This window comes from Chironomus tepperi, unplaced genomic scaffold (genome assembly GCF_022539635.2).
Source record: "Chironomus tepperi strain 1889 unplaced genomic scaffold, CSIRO-AGI_Ctep_v1 contig_89, whole genome shotgun sequence".
Taxonomy (NCBI): Eukaryota; Metazoa; Arthropoda; class Insecta; order Diptera; family Chironomidae; genus Chironomus; species Chironomus tepperi.
In genome coordinates, this window is record NW_027226211.1 from 1109624 (window position 1) to 1128926 (window position 19303).

The 19303-nt window shown below is 30.4% G+C and overlaps 4 protein-coding genes across 4 annotated transcripts in view; 2 read left to right on the forward strand and 2 right to left on the reverse strand.

The window, feature by feature from the left end:
* Nucleotides 1-3640: 3640 nt before the first annotated feature.
* Nucleotides 3641-6888, reverse strand: ctp (cut up). The gene is made up of 3 exons (XM_070635446.1): nucleotides 6708-6888; nucleotides 6271-6397; nucleotides 3641-5580 (listed from the first exon to the last, which is right to left on the reverse strand). Exons 2-3 carry the CDS (start codon nucleotides 6376-6378, stop codon nucleotides 5419-5421), a joined length of 270 nt encoding a protein of 89 aa, XP_070491547.1. The 5' UTR covers nucleotides 6379-6397; nucleotides 6708-6888; the 3' UTR covers nucleotides 3641-5418.
* Nucleotides 6889-7094: 206 nt separating this feature from the next.
* On the forward strand, nucleotides 7095-8191 carry RpL17 (ribosomal protein L17). Its single transcript, XM_070635467.1, has 4 exons — nucleotides 7095-7146; nucleotides 7383-7467; nucleotides 7537-7809; nucleotides 7876-8191. The coding sequence occupies exons 2-4, from the start codon at nucleotides 7387-7389 to the stop codon at nucleotides 8086-8088; spliced, it is 567 nt and encodes a 188-aa protein (XP_070491568.1). The 5' UTR covers nucleotides 7095-7146; nucleotides 7383-7386; the 3' UTR covers nucleotides 8089-8191.
* Nucleotides 8192-8197: 6 nt separating this feature from the next.
* On the reverse strand, nucleotides 8198-9316 carry Torsin (torsin family member). The gene has a single exon (XM_070635466.1). It carries the CDS (start codon nucleotides 9245-9247, stop codon nucleotides 8237-8239), a length of 1011 nt encoding a protein of 336 aa, XP_070491567.1. The 5' UTR covers nucleotides 9248-9316; the 3' UTR covers nucleotides 8198-8236.
* Nucleotides 9317-13212: 3896 nt separating this feature from the next.
* Nucleotides 13213-19303, forward strand: part of kcc (solute carrier family 12 member kcc) — a 124328-nt gene continuing 118237 nt past the window's right edge. Inside the window, exon 1 of the mRNA XM_070635518.1 lies at nucleotides 13213-13872. Within this exon, the coding sequence (XP_070491619.1) occupies nucleotides 13851-13872 (22 nt within the window). The 5' untranslated portion in view covers nucleotides 13213-13850. The remainder of the gene's footprint in view (nucleotides 13873-19303) is intronic.

A 19303-nucleotide genomic window follows, 5' to 3' on the forward strand; every position in this document is an offset into this window, starting at 1 on the left:
TTGTGGGATCAAAGACAAGATTTTAGTTCTGTTTGGTGTCTTAATGCCGATTACGAGAAAATCATCTTAAAAATTGTTGGGGATTTTTTATTTAATGTGATGAGGATTTGAACTTTTATTGTCATTTTATCTATTACTTTTTTGCTAGTTCATATTCGGATTTTCATTAAAACTTAGTTAAAACTCCTAAAACATCAAGAATAGTAAATTGCTCTTATTATCAAATAAACGGTCATTTTATTTTTAAAAATCTTAGGTTTCTACCAAAAAATACTGCACGTTGAATTTTTGAACAAAATTTTCAAATCTAGATCATAGTGGAGTCATGTCAGGCTGAAAATGTTAAATTCACTCAAAAAAGTCCAATAACGTTTTCTCGGAATTTGCTCAAGCGTGGATTCATTAATAACATTTAAAGCATCATCATAATACTCACATGCAGTTCTTTATTTACAGTATGGATGTTGTGATTTTTGGGGAATTAATGACAGGCACAACTTCATGTTTATATCTCACAAATCTGATTGAATCTGTGTGGGATCAAAGACATGTTTTAGTTCTGTTTGGTGTCTTAATGCTGTACAAAAATCATCAAAAGAGATTTGTTGGGGATTTTATTTAATGTGTTGAGGATTTGAACTTTATTGTCCGAGGATTGTTTGCATTGAAATCAGACACTTTGATGCTACCTGTTGAGTTACGAATGACACGGGATTGTATTTCGTAGGAACAAGAGATTTTGTTGATTTTTTGTTTCTGGAAATAAAAGTCGTAGGAAGCACCTTCATGGAAGCAAATACTTCACAACGACTCATTTACTAATACTACATGAGTATATACAATTTTGTGTATTCGGAGAAAATTGCTTTAAATTCGAGCTATTGACTCGTACACACTTTTATATCATGGCAACACAAGGAAATGTTTTTAATGGAAAATTGAAAAAAGAGGAAATTTGGGGCAGAATTTAAATGCGAAACATCGTCGAACATTTAAATTCTTAAAAAGCTCAGAAAATTTTGAATTTTTGAGGATTTTTTAAAAATTTGAATTTTTGAAAACCGTTAAAAGCTTTGAATTTTTGAAAATCGGCAAAAGAATTCAGAATCTTAGAAAACCGTTAAAAATTTGAACATTTGAAAACCGATAGAAATTTTGAATTTTTGAAAATCGTTAAAATTTTGAATTTTTGAAAATCTTTTAAAGTTTAAATTTTTGAAAAGCGTTAAAAATTTTAATTTTTGAAATCAGTTAAAAAAATTTTTGAAAACCGTTAAAAATTAAAAATTTTGAAAAACGATAAATTTGCTAGAATTTCAAACAAGAAAGTCCCAAATAGAACCAAAGCTCACAAAAACACCAGTCAAAACAACTTCTGAATGACTTTTAATAACAAAAGAGAATTATTTTCTAAAGCTTTTCTTTACTTTTCTTCATCACATTCAAAGAAAATCAACCTGACCATTTCTGACTGGACATAAAATAAGTTCATCATTCAATAAGACACATTTATTTTCCTCAAAAGGAAACGCCTGCCTGCTGAATGATTCGAAGGAAAAATCCAATTAAAGTTAAACTTTAACAGCCGAGAAAAAAAAGTGGAAATGGAAATAAAAATTTAAGAGGCTTAAAAGGTGTGACTGGCAGAAAATTTTGTTCTTTAATTTTTTTTTTATTTAAGATTTTTTCATTTCATTTTTTTTCTTTATTTATAAATTTAAAATATCAACTTATTACATGACATAATGGAACAAAAGGTCAAATATTATTAATTACATTATCTATACTTTATTTATTCAATGAAAAAAAAAGGAAATTTCTATTAAAAATCAAGAATTGAATTAAAAAGTCATTCCCTTACATTCATAGCTGTCAAAACAAAAAGAAAGTCAATTTTCAATTTGTAACACATAAAACAATTAAGGAATCAAGTTGTGTGGTGTACAGAAAAAGTCCGAATAACATTGATCTACACTACATTCATTGTATTTTTGTGGATTTTTACTAACTTTTCAAGGATTTTTCATCTAATCAGAAAAGGAAATCATCAAAAATTCATACTTAAATAGGAAAGTTAGTTCCGATCATTTAGCAATTAGTGGGGATAGAGTTTAAAAGAATTTTTGGAAAAATATATTTAAATTTTCATTTAATTTTTTGAAAAAGTGAAAAATCTAAGCGCAAAAAGTCTATAAAGTTCTAATAAAATATTCTTCAGCTCTCATTCAATTCTTTAACTCGATCCTTGACACTTGCGTGTCCTTTATGGATATCCGATGCTTTCTTTCTTTGTTGCCAGATTTATGTGCTGTGCTGCATTAATTTCCACTTGTTCCGAAAATAGAAAAAAAATTTCTTTGAAAATTTATTCAAGGTCGTCCTTGAGTGTGGCCTAGAAAATTAGACATTCAAGTCGTCTGTGGCTTCATATTAATCCATGGTCAAGATCATGAGAACTTTGTATTTTTCATTCGACTGCACACATAGAGATCTTGACTTGATTAGGTACATAACATTTGAATTTAATTTAATTTGGGATTTATGTGTTGGAATTTCCAGTTTGTGGATAGAATTTGCTGTGATTTAACGATGATGATTATTGTAAGAATTTTCAAATTAACTGCTGTTTTGAATTTTAACGGTCAAAATTTTATTTGAATTTTAACGGTCAAAATTTATTTGAATTTTTAACTGTTAAAATTTATTTAGATTTATAACGGGCAAAATTTATTTGAATTTTTCAACCGTCAAAGTAAATTTGAATTTTTAACGGTCAAAATTTATTTGAACTTTTAAAGTTCAAAATTTATTTGATTTATTTGATTTTTTGAAAATTTTTCTCCAACATTTGCAGCTTTTTTGTCAAAAATTGTTGTTGAATTGTTAATGAATTTCTTCAACATTTGCAGTTATTTTGTGAAAAATTGTTGTTGAATTGTTAGTGAAATTAATTCAAATTTTTTAACGGTCAAAATGAATTCAAATTTTTAACGGTCAAAATTATTTCAAATTCTTAACGATCTTCGTTAAAATTCAAAATTTTAACAGTTTTAAACTAAATTCAAATTCCACTCGTCCGTTTGATTGTTCTTATCATTTTCTCTAGAACGTAAAGCTCTTCTAGCCTATAAATCAATCCTTGCCTTAACATCTCTGAGCTCTTAATCAAGATCTATCTAGACATTTGTCATGTTTTATTTCTCATCCCAAAGCAAAAAATACAGAAAAGAATTCACATCTGAACGAAGAATAATGATTTAATAACAGCACTGGTCCCGCACTTATCACATAATTCCGACACATTTATCAGTTTACTGAAGCTTCCAGCTCGCAATTTGTTAACAAATTTGCATTTGCTTTAACAGCTATCAAGATAATTATGCTCATAAATTATCCGAAAATCAAGGAACTTGCTTGAAATTCGCACTTAAATCTGGCAACAAGAAGCAATTTTCCGGATGTTGTGCATTGCCTGACTTTTCCTACATCTTTTTACAAATTTATTTAAAGTGAAAGAAATTTTTTTTTAAATATTTTTTTTTTCTTGTTTCTTAATGGATGGAGAATTAATTAGTCTCTAATACTTGGCGCCAAAAGCCTAGGAAAAAAATACAAATTTGTATGTGTGTTGTCTTCTTGATTTTCATATTTTTTTATTGTTAGCTGCTGCTCTTTATTCATAAAAAGTAAATGTCGCCTGTGCTTTATGAATGTGACCTTGAATATCCTGCGTTGATTTGCCGAATTTACTTAGCTGTGTGATTTTTATTTCTATTTTGTTATTTTTCATGCCTTCTTCCCTTCTTTATTTGCTATTTATTTCTGTATGGAACGAAAAATATACTTTTTATAATATTTATTTTACACCTACATGATTCCTATAAATCTCTTGATCGTCTTAAGGATTATGCCTCAAACTTGTTTATCATTTTTCAATAAAATTTTCAAAAAAAAGGTGATTCAATGGTCTGTTCTTACTTTTTGTGGAGCTACAAATTTATTTTCATTAAGCTTTTTTTTAATTTTATTTTTTTTTTGCTCTTGTGTGAGTGCATTTTCCCGTGAATAATGTGCTTTATGCTTCACTTCGCAGCTGGCTGGATGGAAAACTTTTATTTTCGGAATGGTGAAACAAAAATTATTGATTTTAATTAATTTTTTGTGGATTAAAAAAAGCTTTGAAAAGTTTTTAATCTTAGGATTAAAAATTTAATCCGGACTTAAAAGCTCTGAAAGCTTAGATTAAAATTCAACTTGAAATTCTCCATTTTGAACATTCAAATTAAAAATTTTCATTCAAAATTTAACCCTCGGATTAAAAAATTAAGCCTTCGGATTAAAAATTTGAACCTTCGGATTAAAAACCGAATACTTCACTGTAACCTAAATCCAATCCAAATTAGCCTAAACTCAACTTTAAAATGCCACATCACTCATTTCATGTCTTTCTTTTCTGATGATCTAATCACATCCATATTTGAATACTAGCTGCAATAAATCGATAACTTGCTATTTTCAGCTGCTCTATGATATTTATGCGATGATAATGCAGAAAACTAATCTCTGCCATAGTTCTGACATGATTTCTTGCTTATTCATCATCAGAACTATTCGAGACCATCCTGAACCTGAACATCCAAGCCTTGCCACTAGCTGCTCCTCAATCGTGTCCTTAGGCACTTTCTCACAAAGTCTAATCAAAAAATATTCAGGATTAATCCACTGACTATAGCTGGGAAAATGCGCCGAAGCCGCTCAAATAGCGACAATTTAACTAATTTTTCTTTGATGATTTCAGTTTTTCAAAGTAGATATTTTGTTTGATGTCTATATTTAATAGATTTTATCTTTCTTTACTTGTGTATTATTTGTAATTCATTACAATTAACATTTAATTTAATTATTCAATCTTGGTTTTTGGGCATTCATTTTTTTTTGTTTAAAATTCAGTGTTAGTTAATTAAACAATTAATTTATTATGTTTTTTTTTCACGTTAAATATTCAAATGTCTTGAGAGTTTCAATCAATCAGGAATTCATGACTTTTCATGTGGATTAGTGTAAAGTGAATTTTACATTAAAATAGAAAAGGAGAAAAGGAACAAAAAATACTAATTCAAAGGAGATTTTTTGTTACTATATATATATATATCATCATCATTTCCTCTCGGTTGAGTCCATATGTGTGTATTGTATCATTATTTAATCGAAATAAAGTGTATATTTTACAATCAATTTTATGTGACAGGGCCCAAAATAGTTGGTAATTAATTTAAAAAAAAAAGAAAATTTAGATAATAGAAAATATATAAGAGGAAATAAGGTGCTTTTTGTGTGTGTGCAACACAATATTGAAATGTTATTCGGTTGTGTCTTGCAGATATCATTGATATTTGTTGTTGTTATTATTGATGGAAATTAACCGCTCTTGAACAGCAAAATAGCCACTTGTCCCAAATAGAAGTAAATAAAGTGACGAGTCTCGTGCGTTACATATGATCCAAAATTCCTTCCTACGATGCAATGCCATGTAGGATTATATTTTTTATCGAATTCTTTCTTAATATATGCGGCAATGTCCTGTGAAATAACGAGATAAAAAAAAATACATGTTAATAAAGGGTTTTCTCACTAAACTGTCGATTAGAAGAGCTTGTATCGATTAAAAGCTCTGGTATTGGATAATAAAAAGCACTTCATACAACCCTCTCAAGTCAATAATAAAGAAAGGAAGGAAAATATATGATTCAATTGCGATAAAATTTATCATAATGTGCCACTTCATGAAGCACCGACTATAAGAGACACAGCACATACAAAAAACAGTTTCAAGTCAGTAAAGAATGAAGGGAAAAAAGGTTTCACAATTTATAAGGAACTGGCATGAGGTAAGGAAGTGAGAGAGATATATTGGAAAGCTTTAAACGTGGAATATGTGGATAGATCAAGTCGTTCTACAAAAAATTTTCTTTTCTTTTCCTCCTTTTATTTTATTTTTGACAGAATGAAAAATTCCTATGCTTTTTTAACTTGTGAATATCATGCATGCAGCAGTAATCGTTTGTTATTGATTTTCTCCCCAAGTAGTCGGTAATGTTACACAAAACCGTTGTTTTTCTTTTTTTTTATATTTTTTTGTCGACTCTGTTAGATCAATCGATTGATTGTCTTAAGCCATAAAGTGTCTCTATGTGAATTTAGGTCTGTATATCATTTTTGAAAAACTGCATAAATGGGGGAATTTCAAAATTTATTATTATATTTCCTTACCTTTTCAATGTTGTACTTTTCAAGTGCCTGTGTCGCACAATCTACGGCATCTTGTTGCATTTCCTCACCCATATCAGCATTTTTAATCACTGCCTTTCTATCACTCATTTTGTTGTGCTGTAATTATCTGCAAATAATCGTCAATTAATTAAAATGTGATTGATTGATTTGACTTGTGCGCGCGATGATGCTTTTTTGTGGAGAAATGTTGACTGAGATCAAAAAAAAGTTTTTTTTTCCAGATTTTTCGCCTTCAAAATGTTATTTTTAGAAATTATTATGAGGGCAAATTTTAGTCATGTTTTCAACTCAATTATATATTAAATCAATTAAGCATCGAACGGAGGACATTTCCGATATAAAATCAAGTCAAACAGCAATTAAATTTATTCGAGAATTTGTGGTTATAAAAATTTAAGATTATTTTTAAGACTTACTCAATTTATGCAATTATTTTGGAATTAATTGATACAAGCGATTACTTTCACTTAAACTTTAATGAATTAAGCGTATTTAAATGCGATTTCTGGATCGTTATAATACTTATTTAATTGCGAAAACTCTTAAACGCCAAATTTACTTCGTTCAAACACTTTTTCTTTTGTTGTACTCTGTCAGGGTATTCAACTACGTCAATGTTTGCTGAAATCAAGATTTTTAAATTTTTTATCAACGGTTTTTCAATCTAATTTTTACTCTTTAATTCACTTTATTTATGCTCTGTTATGCTTATTATCATGAATTATAGCCTTAATTAAGAGAAATCTTATGTTTACTCAGCAAAATATCAGGGTTTGACAACACATTTTTTTCAGCTACTTCACGCAGCGACGCCCCTTCGTCTTCCTTTTTACCTCACTGTTTTTCACAAGTAAGGTCTGTATTCAATAAAATTTAATTAATTTATCCATGATAGCAACAAATTAGTAATTATTTGTGTGACTAAAACAATTGATAACATGACTAGTTACAGTTTTACAGTGAAATTACACGAAGATCTTTTGAAAATAGCTGTAAAATTAATAATTTAATATTTTGTTGCATCTAACCTACAAAAAAAACTTGACATTAAATGTTATTAACTGACATTTTATTGATTCTTTTAATTACAGAAAAATGGGAGCATACGCTAGAGAACCTGAGAACATCTCAAAGTCATGCAAGTCTCGTGGAGACAATTTGCGTGTTCATTTCAAGGTAAAAAATTAATTATTTTAAAAGTGAAAATTTTGTGCAAATTTAAAATTTTTTTTTTCTTAATTATAGAATACCCGCGAAACGGCTCAGGCTATTAAGAACATGCCACTCCGTAGAGCTCAACGTTTCTTGAAGAATGTTGTTGACCAGAAGGAATGTGTTCCATTCCGTAGATTTAACGGCGGTGTTGGACGTTGTGCACAAGCTAAGGCATGGGGAACAAGTGTTGGTCGCTGGCCAAAGAAATCTGCTGATTTCCTCCTTCAATTATTGAAAAATGCTGAAGCTAATGCTGACTACAAAGGCTTAAATACTGACAATTTAGTCATTGATCACATTCAGGTATGAATAATGCTTTGTGTCATACATAAGATCCAGTGAATAATGAGGATATTCAATTTCTTGTAGGTCAATCGTGCTCCATGTCTTCGTCGTCGTACATACAGAGCTCACGGTCGTATTAATCCATATATGTCATCACCATGTCATATTGAATTGACACTTACTGAAAAAGAAAAGGTCACACCATCAAAGCCCGCAGAGGAAGAGCCAGAGAAAAAGAAAGTCTCAAAGAAGAAGCTCCAAAAGCAAAAGGAGAAGATGATGCGTGATGGGGAATAAATGAATTAATTAAACATTACTGATTTGTTTTTCACAACAAAGTGTGAAGCTGAACATCCAATAAATTCCTGAAAGAATTAAGATACAGTTTATAAAGACTTAATTTATTTATTTTTTGTATAAAAAAATTGGTGCAAAAGCTTTATTTTCAGGAATAGCATTCAGTTTGAACTTTGGGATAAATTGTCTTACAGCCAGTGTGTGCATACTTTGTAATTGAATTAAATCCAATTTGATGCAAAACTTCATCAATCATTTGTTGACTAACTTCATTCTTGCCACAAAATCTAAATTCTTCAATGATACATTGAGTTATGTGCGGTTCCTCCAGAGGTAGAAATGGAAAATAAAAATCTATAACAGCTGATTTAATTAAATTACTGTCCTTAAGTCCTCCTTCCTTGTTGTAAACTCCAACTTTCATGATTTCCTCAAAATGATGAAGTTTTGTCTCGTGCCTGTACAATCCTTTCTTGGCTGTTAATTGATGTAAAACAAATGTCATTTCTTCGCCGCCATGATTTGTAAGGAACAGAAATATTGACTTTTTGAAGTCCTTGCCTTTAATTAGAGAATGATGATCCAGTAAGGCAGTGATGCTGTCAAAGACTCCAGGTGGCATTTTGTCAACTTCATCGAATACAAACAATGAGTATGCACATTTATCAACTCCATTGTATATCTCCTGTCTTATTGAATCTTTATGCTCATTTGTTCTGTCTACATTGTCATATTGTGATCCATGAAAAAGATGAAAAAATTTGCTATTTGTTCCTTCTTTGAAAATAGCCTCGGCAATCATTGTTGCTACATAATTCTTCCCTGTTCCTTGAGACCCGTGGAATGTCATGACTAGTGGTTTTTTGGACTTCTCAATCGTTTCATAATGCGACGCAATTGCTTTAAATAACTTTTCCTGGATTATGTGCTGTCCAAATAGCTTAGTATCTAATTTATCCTGTAGTGCTAGTATATTATGAGGTATCAAATCAGGATGACAGCATTCAAATTTCTTACAATATGTATTTAAATAAATTTTATCAGAATATTTATATCCTAGTGCCGAAAGTCCAATTACAGCACTTGCTGTTAATATTTCACATAAAACAGATCCAAATGGTATTATTAAGAGAACTATATAGTATTTAACCCATCTCATTGTATAATATCTTTGTTAATTATAGTGTAAAATTTAATTTTTAATAAATGCGGTCACTTGTTTACAAACAAAAACTGATCAACTGAATCGGTCATGTCCGTAAAAAATGTAGTTGTGCAATTTATTTGATTTTTATGTTGTTTTGCATAAGGGAAGTAATTTTATGCTGCTTAATGATGGAATGATGAATATATTCAATAAATGAAGTGATAAGGAACATGATAGGCATTGAATTTTGATGATTTTTGGCAAAAACAATGAGCTAGTTTCTTGTAATCAACTGTTTTTTGGAAAATCCCCAAAATTTGAATTCTTAACGGTTTTTTCTTCCTTTTTTGGTTCTAATGGATTCTAATAAAGTATTCTTGGATGAGACACTTGATATTGGGTATTTGCAAATTGTAGTCTTTAAAGGTCCAAGCGATATGCGATGTCTAAGGATACAGCAGATTACAGCTAATAGTCCATCAATCTTTACAAAAGAGGAGGAATTAGGCTGAAAAGAGATTTTTGGCGCAGAAATAAAGCTTTTCAGTATAGGAAGAAAGCAAAACTATTTATGTGGCGATATCTGCTGCTTTTCTACCCTGATTGTGATACAAAAAGCTCATTATAAGCTCACTAAAAATTTCAAATTTTAAAAAATCGTTAAAAAAATTTAATCAACTCAGCAATTAAAGCTCATTTACGGGCAATTATGACATTCTTATGAGTATGATTACACATTATCAACCTCTCAAATAGTTGTTAACTGATTAAAAACAAGATACTTGAACCATATGAAGTACATATAAAGATGAATTACTAATAAAGTCAGATCCGACACACAATATTACAACATAATCTTCCTAATGAACAAGCGTGGTCTGACGCAATATTTTTTGCAATAAAGTAAAGTGCTAGTTAGTGATGAAATACGTGAATTATAAGACCAAAGGTTGACAATCTAATCAGTATATATTTTTTTAGGAATAAAAATTGGTGTTTTGAAGCTTCTTAATATTCATTAATGCTGATAAGAACGATAATGTCTGCATTTACAAGTTGTTGTATGCTCAATCAAAAATCAACATCAATAAATTCAATTGCTTTATGTATGACAACACGAAAAACACATATAGATTAGTTTTAATTAATGTCTACATGCGGATAAAAATACAATTTATTTTAATATTTTGTTTATTGGCGGTTTATGTAAAAGGCATAAAAATATAAACAAATAATAGCTCGCATTGTGTTGAGTTAATTTTAATTTCTAATGTCATTCAGTAACAAATCATACTTGTAAGGGTGATTCTAGAGATTGATTGGAGATTTTAGAATTTAATTGATTGTTGAGACTGAATTCAGCTTAGCATAAATAAGCAATTTAACAATCTTAGCATAATTCAGCAATATTCAGCGATGCTGAATTTAGTTCGATTCAGCGGTGCTGAAATCAGCAATATTTAGTGCAATTCAGCTATAATGATTAGCTATAGTTAAGAAAATTCAGATGCTGAATTCTGGAAAATTTAGTTTGATTCAGTGAAACTGAATTCAGCAATATTAAGTGAAATTCAGCAGTGATGAATTCAACAACACTTAGTTTAGTTGGTCTGAAGCAATAATAATAATGATGCTGAATTTCTCAATATTTATTGAAATTAAGCGATGTTTAATTCAGTAATTATTAGAGCAATTCAGCGGTGCTGAATTTAGCAATATTTTGAGAAATTCAGAGCTGGTATATTTAGTTGAGCAGTGCTGAATTCAGCAATATTTAGTTAAGTTAAGCAGTGTTGAATTCAGCAAAATTCAGTTCAGTTCAGCAGTGCTGAATTCAGCAATATTTAGTTAAGTTAAGCAATGCTGAATCTAACAATATTTAATTCAGTTGAGCAGTGCTGAATTCAACAATATTTAGTTCAGTTAAACAGTGCTGAATTCAGTAATATTTAGTTCAGTTGACCAATGTTGAATTCAGCCAAATTCAACGCAATTGAGCTGTTTTGAATTCAGCTGCTTTAAAAATGTAAACAAATCCATTTTATAAATAATGAAAAATGCTTCAAAATTCCAATAAATTTCCAACAATACAGTTAATTCAGTATGATTACATGCAATGCCTTACTATTACAATTGAAAATCAATATTATAACAAGCAACAATTACATTATGTCATGTAAAAAGAATCATTTTAAATTTATTGCAATATCTATGCATGTATATGTGATTTTTCATTATCCAATGCACAAAACGTGCCGACCATGTGAGATTTAATAATTATATCAAATAAACACCAATAAATTATCTATAGAATTAGCCGGTATTAACGAGTAGAGAATTCAGTAGATAAATCTCAAATTCATTCAATTTCACGATCGAGTTCAAGCCGACTTTATACTCGTTTACGACAGAGTAAAAACAATAACAATAAACAAAACAGAAAAAATTCTGATGACATATGCTAACAAATCAATTAAAATTAATTCGAGCCTTTAATAATTTTGCCTTCTTTTTTAATTCCACTTCTTTTCCCCTACATACATTTTCAAATATTTTGTATTTTTCAACTACAGTGTACGAAAAAAAAAACAGAAAGAAAAATCGAAATTTATACGATCGACATTATTTCTTTGCTCTATTCTATTAGTCGTTTGTCGAACAGCACTAAGTCCAGTCTGTAAATATCGCAGTCAATAAGTATTATTGTTATTGGAGAGTACGAAATATAAAAAAAGGAAAATAAAGAGCATAAAGCTTAAATACAAAGTATTGAAATAGCTTAATGTGAAAATATAAAAAAATTGTTTTATGGTAGGAATAAAGCTAGATGTGGGAACTGCACGCACGGATGAATGGAAATTACATGAATAGATAATTCGGGAATATTTGGGGCATGGAAAATTTTAATATGCACACTTTGATGAGTATTGAGCGGGAAAAATTCAATGCCAAGTCTAAGTATTAGATACAAAGCAATAAGTTCTAACCAATAACTGTCCATCCCTGTATCAGCCCACCACTAAAAAATGACCTGTATTTATATGTGACAATTGACGATTGATTGAAGAATCCTTACAATAAAATTTATTTTGGACAGTTGTATGGTAGCTGGATCATTGAATGGTCAAGAAGAAATTGATATTGATAGATATTGACATACAAGTACAGAATTATTGCATGATTTTTAAGCAGAGCTCGGAAGTCGACTTGGGTTTTATATGGAAAAGTCGACTCTACTCCATACAAATTTTGAGTTGACTTCTAGCCCTTTTTTTCTCAATTTCCCAATGTTCCAATTGACTAGATCATAACAATCCTAGATAACTAGTTTATTTTATAAGAATCTTGAAAATTGCTCAAAATTTCAAAATTCAAATCTTTGTTTACAACTTGACATTACCTTGTTTTCAAAATTTAGTCTTTCAGAAAAGAGTTTCTTGTCAATTAATTGATCTTTTGATAGTTCACAACTCAAAGTTATAAATCCATCATGATTTAAGTCTGTAAAATCTACAAAAATACTTGAATTTGCAATTATTAAAAATTTTGAAATCTAATCCAAAGAATTCTTCAATCTTTATTTCATATTCATATTAAAAGTAAGGAAGACTTCTTGATCTTTAGAAAACCTAATGTGGATCCTATTTTTATACTTCAAAATTACAAATTTTAAAGTTTGATTGAATTTTGATTCAAAATTTTGAATTCGCCCCACAAAACAAGCAAATTGACCTCAATTCGCTCTACTCAAAAACATTCAAAATTCCAAAAACTCCGTTAAATATTCAAAAATTTAATAATAATGCTCTCTCGACTACAATAAATTATATTTCCTAATATCTCATGAGCATGCTTATCAGCTGTTTACAATACACAACCAAAAAAAAATAAACGAATAAAGTTACCACCACCAGAAAGAAAGTAATAAAACTTTTTTTTTTCTCCCAAAATTCGTGTCCTATGTAGAGTAACGTTAGAAAAAAAAACAGTGAATGAGTGAATCACAGTAGTCTATTTCTTTTTTCAATTTCCATTGAATGAGTCCGTACGTATAAAGCGCAAAAGAGAAAAAAAGAAAGAAAAATAAAAAGGCAACAACAATCAATGCCTTTACTTGTCAGTGAGTGGCAAACGGCTAAAAGGAAACTCGCGAGTTTAGTTTACGTTGTGAAGTCATCGAATTTCCATCTGTTGAGAATTTTGATATCCTCAACCTGTGAAATATAGAACAAAAAATAATAATAATTTTTTGTGTTAATCCTCTTCAACATTTGTGGAATAAACGAGGAGGCATTGAGGAAAATTGTGTGGAATTAATGTGAAAAGTGATGTGCAAAAAAAGAGGCAAAAATTGTGTGATGTGAAAGTAAATTTATAGGCAGTAAAAAAAGGAATAATTTAAAAAAAATTCAAAAAAGCTGCTTAATCACAATTGTGAAAAAAAAAAGTTTCTGTTCATTAAAATCCAATCAATTAGCAATTTATATACAATTTCTGTTGTTCCAATCACATTTGGAGCACACCGACAGTAAATTTTAATTTAAATTGGTTTAGTGCTGTGTGGAAAAAATAAAATCGGAAAATAAGGAGAAACAATTAGAGTGCTGATAATACAATGGAAGGCAATCGAGATGACAGTAAGTAAATATACTATTGGTTCACTGCACTTTATATACAACACGTATATATCTATGTATACAAGACCATAAATCGATATTTTAATTTGAAAAGAAATCCGCTTTTGTGGAAAACAGAGCGTGGGAAAATTTCCATGCGGAAATGCAGAGTTGTAATTTAACTTGATTACCTTGAATATGGTTTGATTTGATATTAGGAAGGTTGGATAGTCAGAAGATGACAATCAGAATTCTGAGCTCGAAGTCGACTCGGATTTGGCATAGAAAAGCTGACGTTGACTTCTAGATCAGACTATTGCGATGTTACCAATTGGTACCGGATTACGGATATCTTTAGAGAGTTACACAATACCAGAATGCAACTTATGATTATATATACTAAGAGTATATTCAAGAAGGAAAGGGATTGTCATCATCCCACTAACTTATTTCAAATTCTTGCGTACAGGGGTGTACCCTGATATACTGTATCTTTGCCTAAGCATGTCAACCATCAAAACTGCCGTTTTGAAGCATATTTCCCATAATTCATAGCTTTTCTTATCTAAATCTGTGTTTAAGATTGGTTCAAGTAATGGGAATTTTATGTGTCACGGAACGCACGAGGCTTTTCAATAATTAATCCAGATCGGATATCCCGAGATTGTTTCGATTTCAAGAATTAGTCAAAATCATTCCCAACCGAAAAAGCTCCCAAATTCAACTAGACTTTTCCCTGGGATTGAACCCAGGTCGTCAGGATTGGTAGGCTGATACTCTAACCATTACGCTACTACAGCTTTTTCCTGCTGTTGACTAAATTCGACTCATCTTCAACTAATACTCAAGTCATGACCAAAATGACCACCCTTACACCTTCATTCCAACTCTGCTGAATTGCATTGCATTGAATGAAATAAACGAACGAAGAAGTAAAATAAAAAAAAAAATGAAATTAAAAATAAGAATCTGTTGATATTTTTATAATCAAATTGTAAAACATTTCATATTTTTTTTCTTTTCTCTCGGAAAATTTATTTTCCTTTTCCACGTGCACACTTTTTATTCGTACATTTTTCTACAATAAAGAATGTGCTGGGGCTGAAAAGGTAGATTCATAAATCAAAAGCAGGCTAGATTTATCATTTAAGGGTATGATTTTCTCTCAATTTTTTGGAAATTAAAAGTTTTGGGATTTAAAAGCATTTTTTTATAGATTTTTTTGCTAATTCATGACCTTTGCATCTGACATTGAAGATGCCCCAGCAAGGTTGTGTGCATGATGCGATAGTAATGAACTTAATATTGTCAAATTCTTTCGTTGACACCATTTAATTGGAGGTATTTTAATATTTTATTGGCATCATACCATCAAGTCTCAGGGATAATTACATTTAATTTAAAGATGCGTGTCTATTTGTACAGCTGTCAGTGTTTTTATGATGATGATGATGATGCCAGGTTTGATTTACATCGCATTACTTGCCATTATTTAGTTTAGAGAATTTAGAGAATTTACTTTGAGCTTTTTAATGGTTGAATATTTGAATTTAATCCAAATTTTGACTCGGCGAGGACAAAATGGTTATATCTTAAGGAAATAAAGCAACAAGGCTTATTCACAAACAAGTGTAATTAAAGTAAATCAAAGTAAAGATGATGTTTATTGTTTGAAGTTAGAAAACAGACTAAAATATTCATATGAAAGGGTCTACAACTATAAAAGGGGAAAATCAACTAATTTTAGTTGCAAATATAATTTGAATATTAAACGACAGTTGACATATTTTCAACACTATACTTACTTACTTCGCTGGTCGTACACATCAATTATGATCTATGATCTCTCAACATTATAGAATCCAGAAACATTCTTTTTTATGATATCAAAAGCTCAAAATTGAAAAATTCAAATCTTTGTTTACACTCTGAAAATTTATTAATTTTTCAAAATTGAGTCTTTCTAGACATAATTGCTTGTCATATTATCGATCTTTTGATAGCATACAGCTTAAAGTTATGTATTCAATATGTTATAAGCCTGTAAAATGTCCAGAAAGTTCTTAAATTTACAATTTTTCTAAATAAAATTTTTAGAATCTAATTCCAAATTTGTACTAAAATATGAAGAAAAACAGCTACGACTTTAAAGTTGCTAAACAATAACAAATGCTTGAAATTTACAAAAAATTGTAAAATCAGACAATATTGATAAATGATCCACTTGAAATATGTCAATCGTTATTTACGTCAATTGCAATAAAACGTCATAATAATCGTACAGACAAATTCACGTCTATTCACGTGCAAAAAAAAACTTATCAAAGCAATCTATTTCCCAATAAAAAGTCAAAGCTTTTAAAATCCCATTAACACTTCGCAACAGTAAGCCATGTCGATCCTTTAATCATCGTTTCCAATTATGCCGCAAAAATGATAACAAAAAATAAAAGTCAATAAAAAAATGCGCCCTAATTGATCAATAGCTGAAAATCTTAATTATTTCCTTCCTTAGTTCTTCTTCGTCTATAAATATCCATTGAATTATGGAAAAATGATTTATAATTTAATGCGAAAAATATGTTTCAAAAAAAAAGGCAGAATAAGAAGCTACGAACTTTCATTTCTGCGTCCCTCGCGAGCTGCACACGACGATATAATATTTCACATCAGATTATGAAATATTAATAGCATTAAATAAGTTTTTTTTTTGATTATATTACGGGGTAGGGATAACTTTTGGTGACAGCCATCGATGCGATATTGAGTCGCAAGCTATACAAATAATAATTATTTTTCGAGTGCTTAACAAATGATTAATATTGCAACAATTTTTTTCTACTTTTTTTTTTGTTTTTTATCATCAGTCAGTCATTCAATAAACGTTAATACCGGTGATAAGAGAAGTAATCATGATAAAAAACAATTTTATGCCATAATGATTGCCTGATAATGAAAACGAACCGTTTTTTTTGTTGTGTGTCTGTAAAAAATTTCGTGTAGATACAAATAATTCCAAAAAAAGAAGCATGTAAATGTGATAGCAATAAAAAGTGGAAGCGATTCAATTAATTTGAAATACATGACACAGATAAAAAAATGAAATTAGTGAAGACTTGATCGTTTGATGTTGACAAGAGCGCACTTTTAGACACACTTGCTTAATTCCTTATTGCTAAGACGAATTCTGATGCTAGCTCTATCACTGTGTACTGACATAGCTAGAAAACTCAAACAAACAAAAGAATTTTTCAAAAAAGGAGTAAAATTTGAGGGTTGCCTCCCCAAACCCCCTTGAATAAGCTTCTGCCACTATACCAATTACTTACCCCAAGTTGAAAGAATGCTCATGCAAGTAAGCTTTAATGGCCTCGTCATGGAGAAGTTTTGTTCGACATGGATACAGTGATAATGAAGTTCAAGGCTCGACATGATGAAATTGGCTGGCGCCAGGGTTTTTCACAATCCAATGATCAAATTGTACAGATTTCTTGGATTGACCCCTAGATTATATACAATTCAATCCCTGGACTCAAAAATCCTAGCTATATATGATATAACTTTTCAAGTCCATTCTACTAATTTGAGTCTGTTGTTCTGGTTTGTCGATTGTACACTAGAGACAGTAATGTCAATAAAGGGTTGGTTAAGATCTCACTTTTAACTGCTAGGTCAGGTTCAGAACCTTACAATAACTAAGGTTCTAGAAAAGTACAATTTCCTTTAACTTAATCCGAGTGAGACTCGAACCCACGCCTCTTACTTACATGTCAATTATCTTACCTACTGAGCTACCAAGGATTGCTTGAGAGTGTGGCATAATGTTCGTTTAAACTTTCTTTCTCTATACAATGATCATTGCACAGCTCTTAACGTTGTATTGGACTAAGACGGCTTCCTTTGTTTTGCAATGATTTATTCTATTACTATCGATCTTAATTGACTGTTCAGAAGTTTATTAAACTGCATCTTGCAACGGCCTGAATGATCTAGACTGGATTTTCTTATTCTCATTCACTGACCTACTCAACACTTATCCAAATCTTAAAACCAATACATCCCATCAAATCACAGCATTAGACAATCCAGCAGACAGACCAATAAAAAAATAATTCCCATCATCTTAAAAAATTGGCACTTAAAAAAAATTCATTTTTAAATTAAAATCTGTGCATATATGTGTCATGATTTTATGACGCAATCGACTTAATTGCTTATTTATACTGTGACTGTATATCTACAAAATAAACAGATGATTGAAAAAATATAAAATATTCTATCCACTTATACATGCTCTTTTTTTACTAGCCTCAAGCAGATTGGAAACTCTGATTGCATTGGCAATGAAAATTCACGGAAATGAGAAAAAGTACGAATATAAAAAATTTACTACTGAGTTTAGAGGCATACGGAATTTTTTATAGGTTATGCAATGGAAATGCGATGAAAAATTAGAAAAATTAGCAGTAAAGTAGTCACTAAGTTGCAGAGTCAGAAGCGCATTTTCTCAATTTGAGTAGGTTCTGGGTTACTGGGTTCGATTTACTTGAATCCAGGAATAGAACCCTGTATTCAATTGAGTCAAGGAATCGAACCCTGGATTTACTTGAGTCCGGGAATCGAACCCTCGATTCTCGTAAGTCTGGGAATTGAATTCTGGATTCACGTGAGTCCGGGATTCGAACCTGGATTCATGTGAGTCCGGGAATCAAACCTTCGATTCTTCATCTGTACTCAATCATTTATCAATGTATCGCTGTCAATAAATCACTTGATTTGAAATTGGGTTTAAATCAATCTGTATAACCACAACATGATACAGTTCGTTGAACTGCTGTTATGATTTACAACTTTTTATTACTTTTTTTTTCATGATTGTTTTGGAAAATTTGTTGCTGAAGTATTTACTTCAGTCATTTTATTACTGTTTGCTTTAGTTTTATGGGGCATCCGGAGGAGAGTCAACGTGGGGTTGACTGTTTGATGAGGTTTTATAGCTTTTTGTAGGGTATTATTATGAAATAAATTGTTATTTTATTAACTTTTGAAGTTTTTGTTTCTAAATTTATCAAAATTTACTGAATTTTTGAATGAAGATTGAATATGAAGCTTGACATGGGAGTCTTTATTCGGCAGTTCCTTAACCTAACAGAGAATTAGTCTAAAATCTAACACCAGACTGGCGTGACTCCATGGTTCTGGATTTAAAGCGGATCTGTCAGTGCTATTCGGGCATTTGTTCTTTAGTCGAGTCTCTGGTCGAGTCATAGAGCATACCTTGGTTTCCGATACCACGTCCGCTGAACTAAGCAAGGACATGATTATTTTAATGCTCCCTTCTTTTGAATAGATTCAATTTGTTCGAACGTCAGTTCCGTAGCTTTAAAAAATAGAACATATAATACCCAATTTCCTGAAAATGGATTCCTGAATGTGAACTACAAAATTGATC

Bases quoted from the DNA above. Each gene is read 5' to 3' on its own strand.
- ctp (XM_070635446.1), bottom strand. From the start codon at position 6,378: ATGAGTGATAGAAAGGCAGTGATTAAAAATGCTGATATGGGTGAGGAA. The intron at 5,581-6,270 runs GTAAGGAAATAT...GTTATTTCACAG, and splicing joins AAAAGTACAACATTGAAAAG to GACATTGCCGCATATATTAA.
- RpL17 (XM_070635467.1), top strand. From the start codon at position 7,387: ATGGGAGCATACGCTAGAGAACCTGAGAACATCTCAAAGTCATGCAAG. The intron at 7,468-7,536 runs GTAAAAAATTAA...TCTTAATTATAG, and splicing joins ATTTGCGTGTTCATTTCAAG to AATACCCGCGAAACGGCTCA. The intron at 7,810-7,875 runs GTATGAATAATG...AATTTCTTGTAG, and splicing joins TAGTCATTGATCACATTCAG to GTCAATCGTGCTCCATGTCT.
- Torsin (XM_070635466.1), bottom strand. From the start codon at position 9,247: ATGAGATGGGTTAAATACTATATAGTTCTCTTAATAATACCATTTGGA.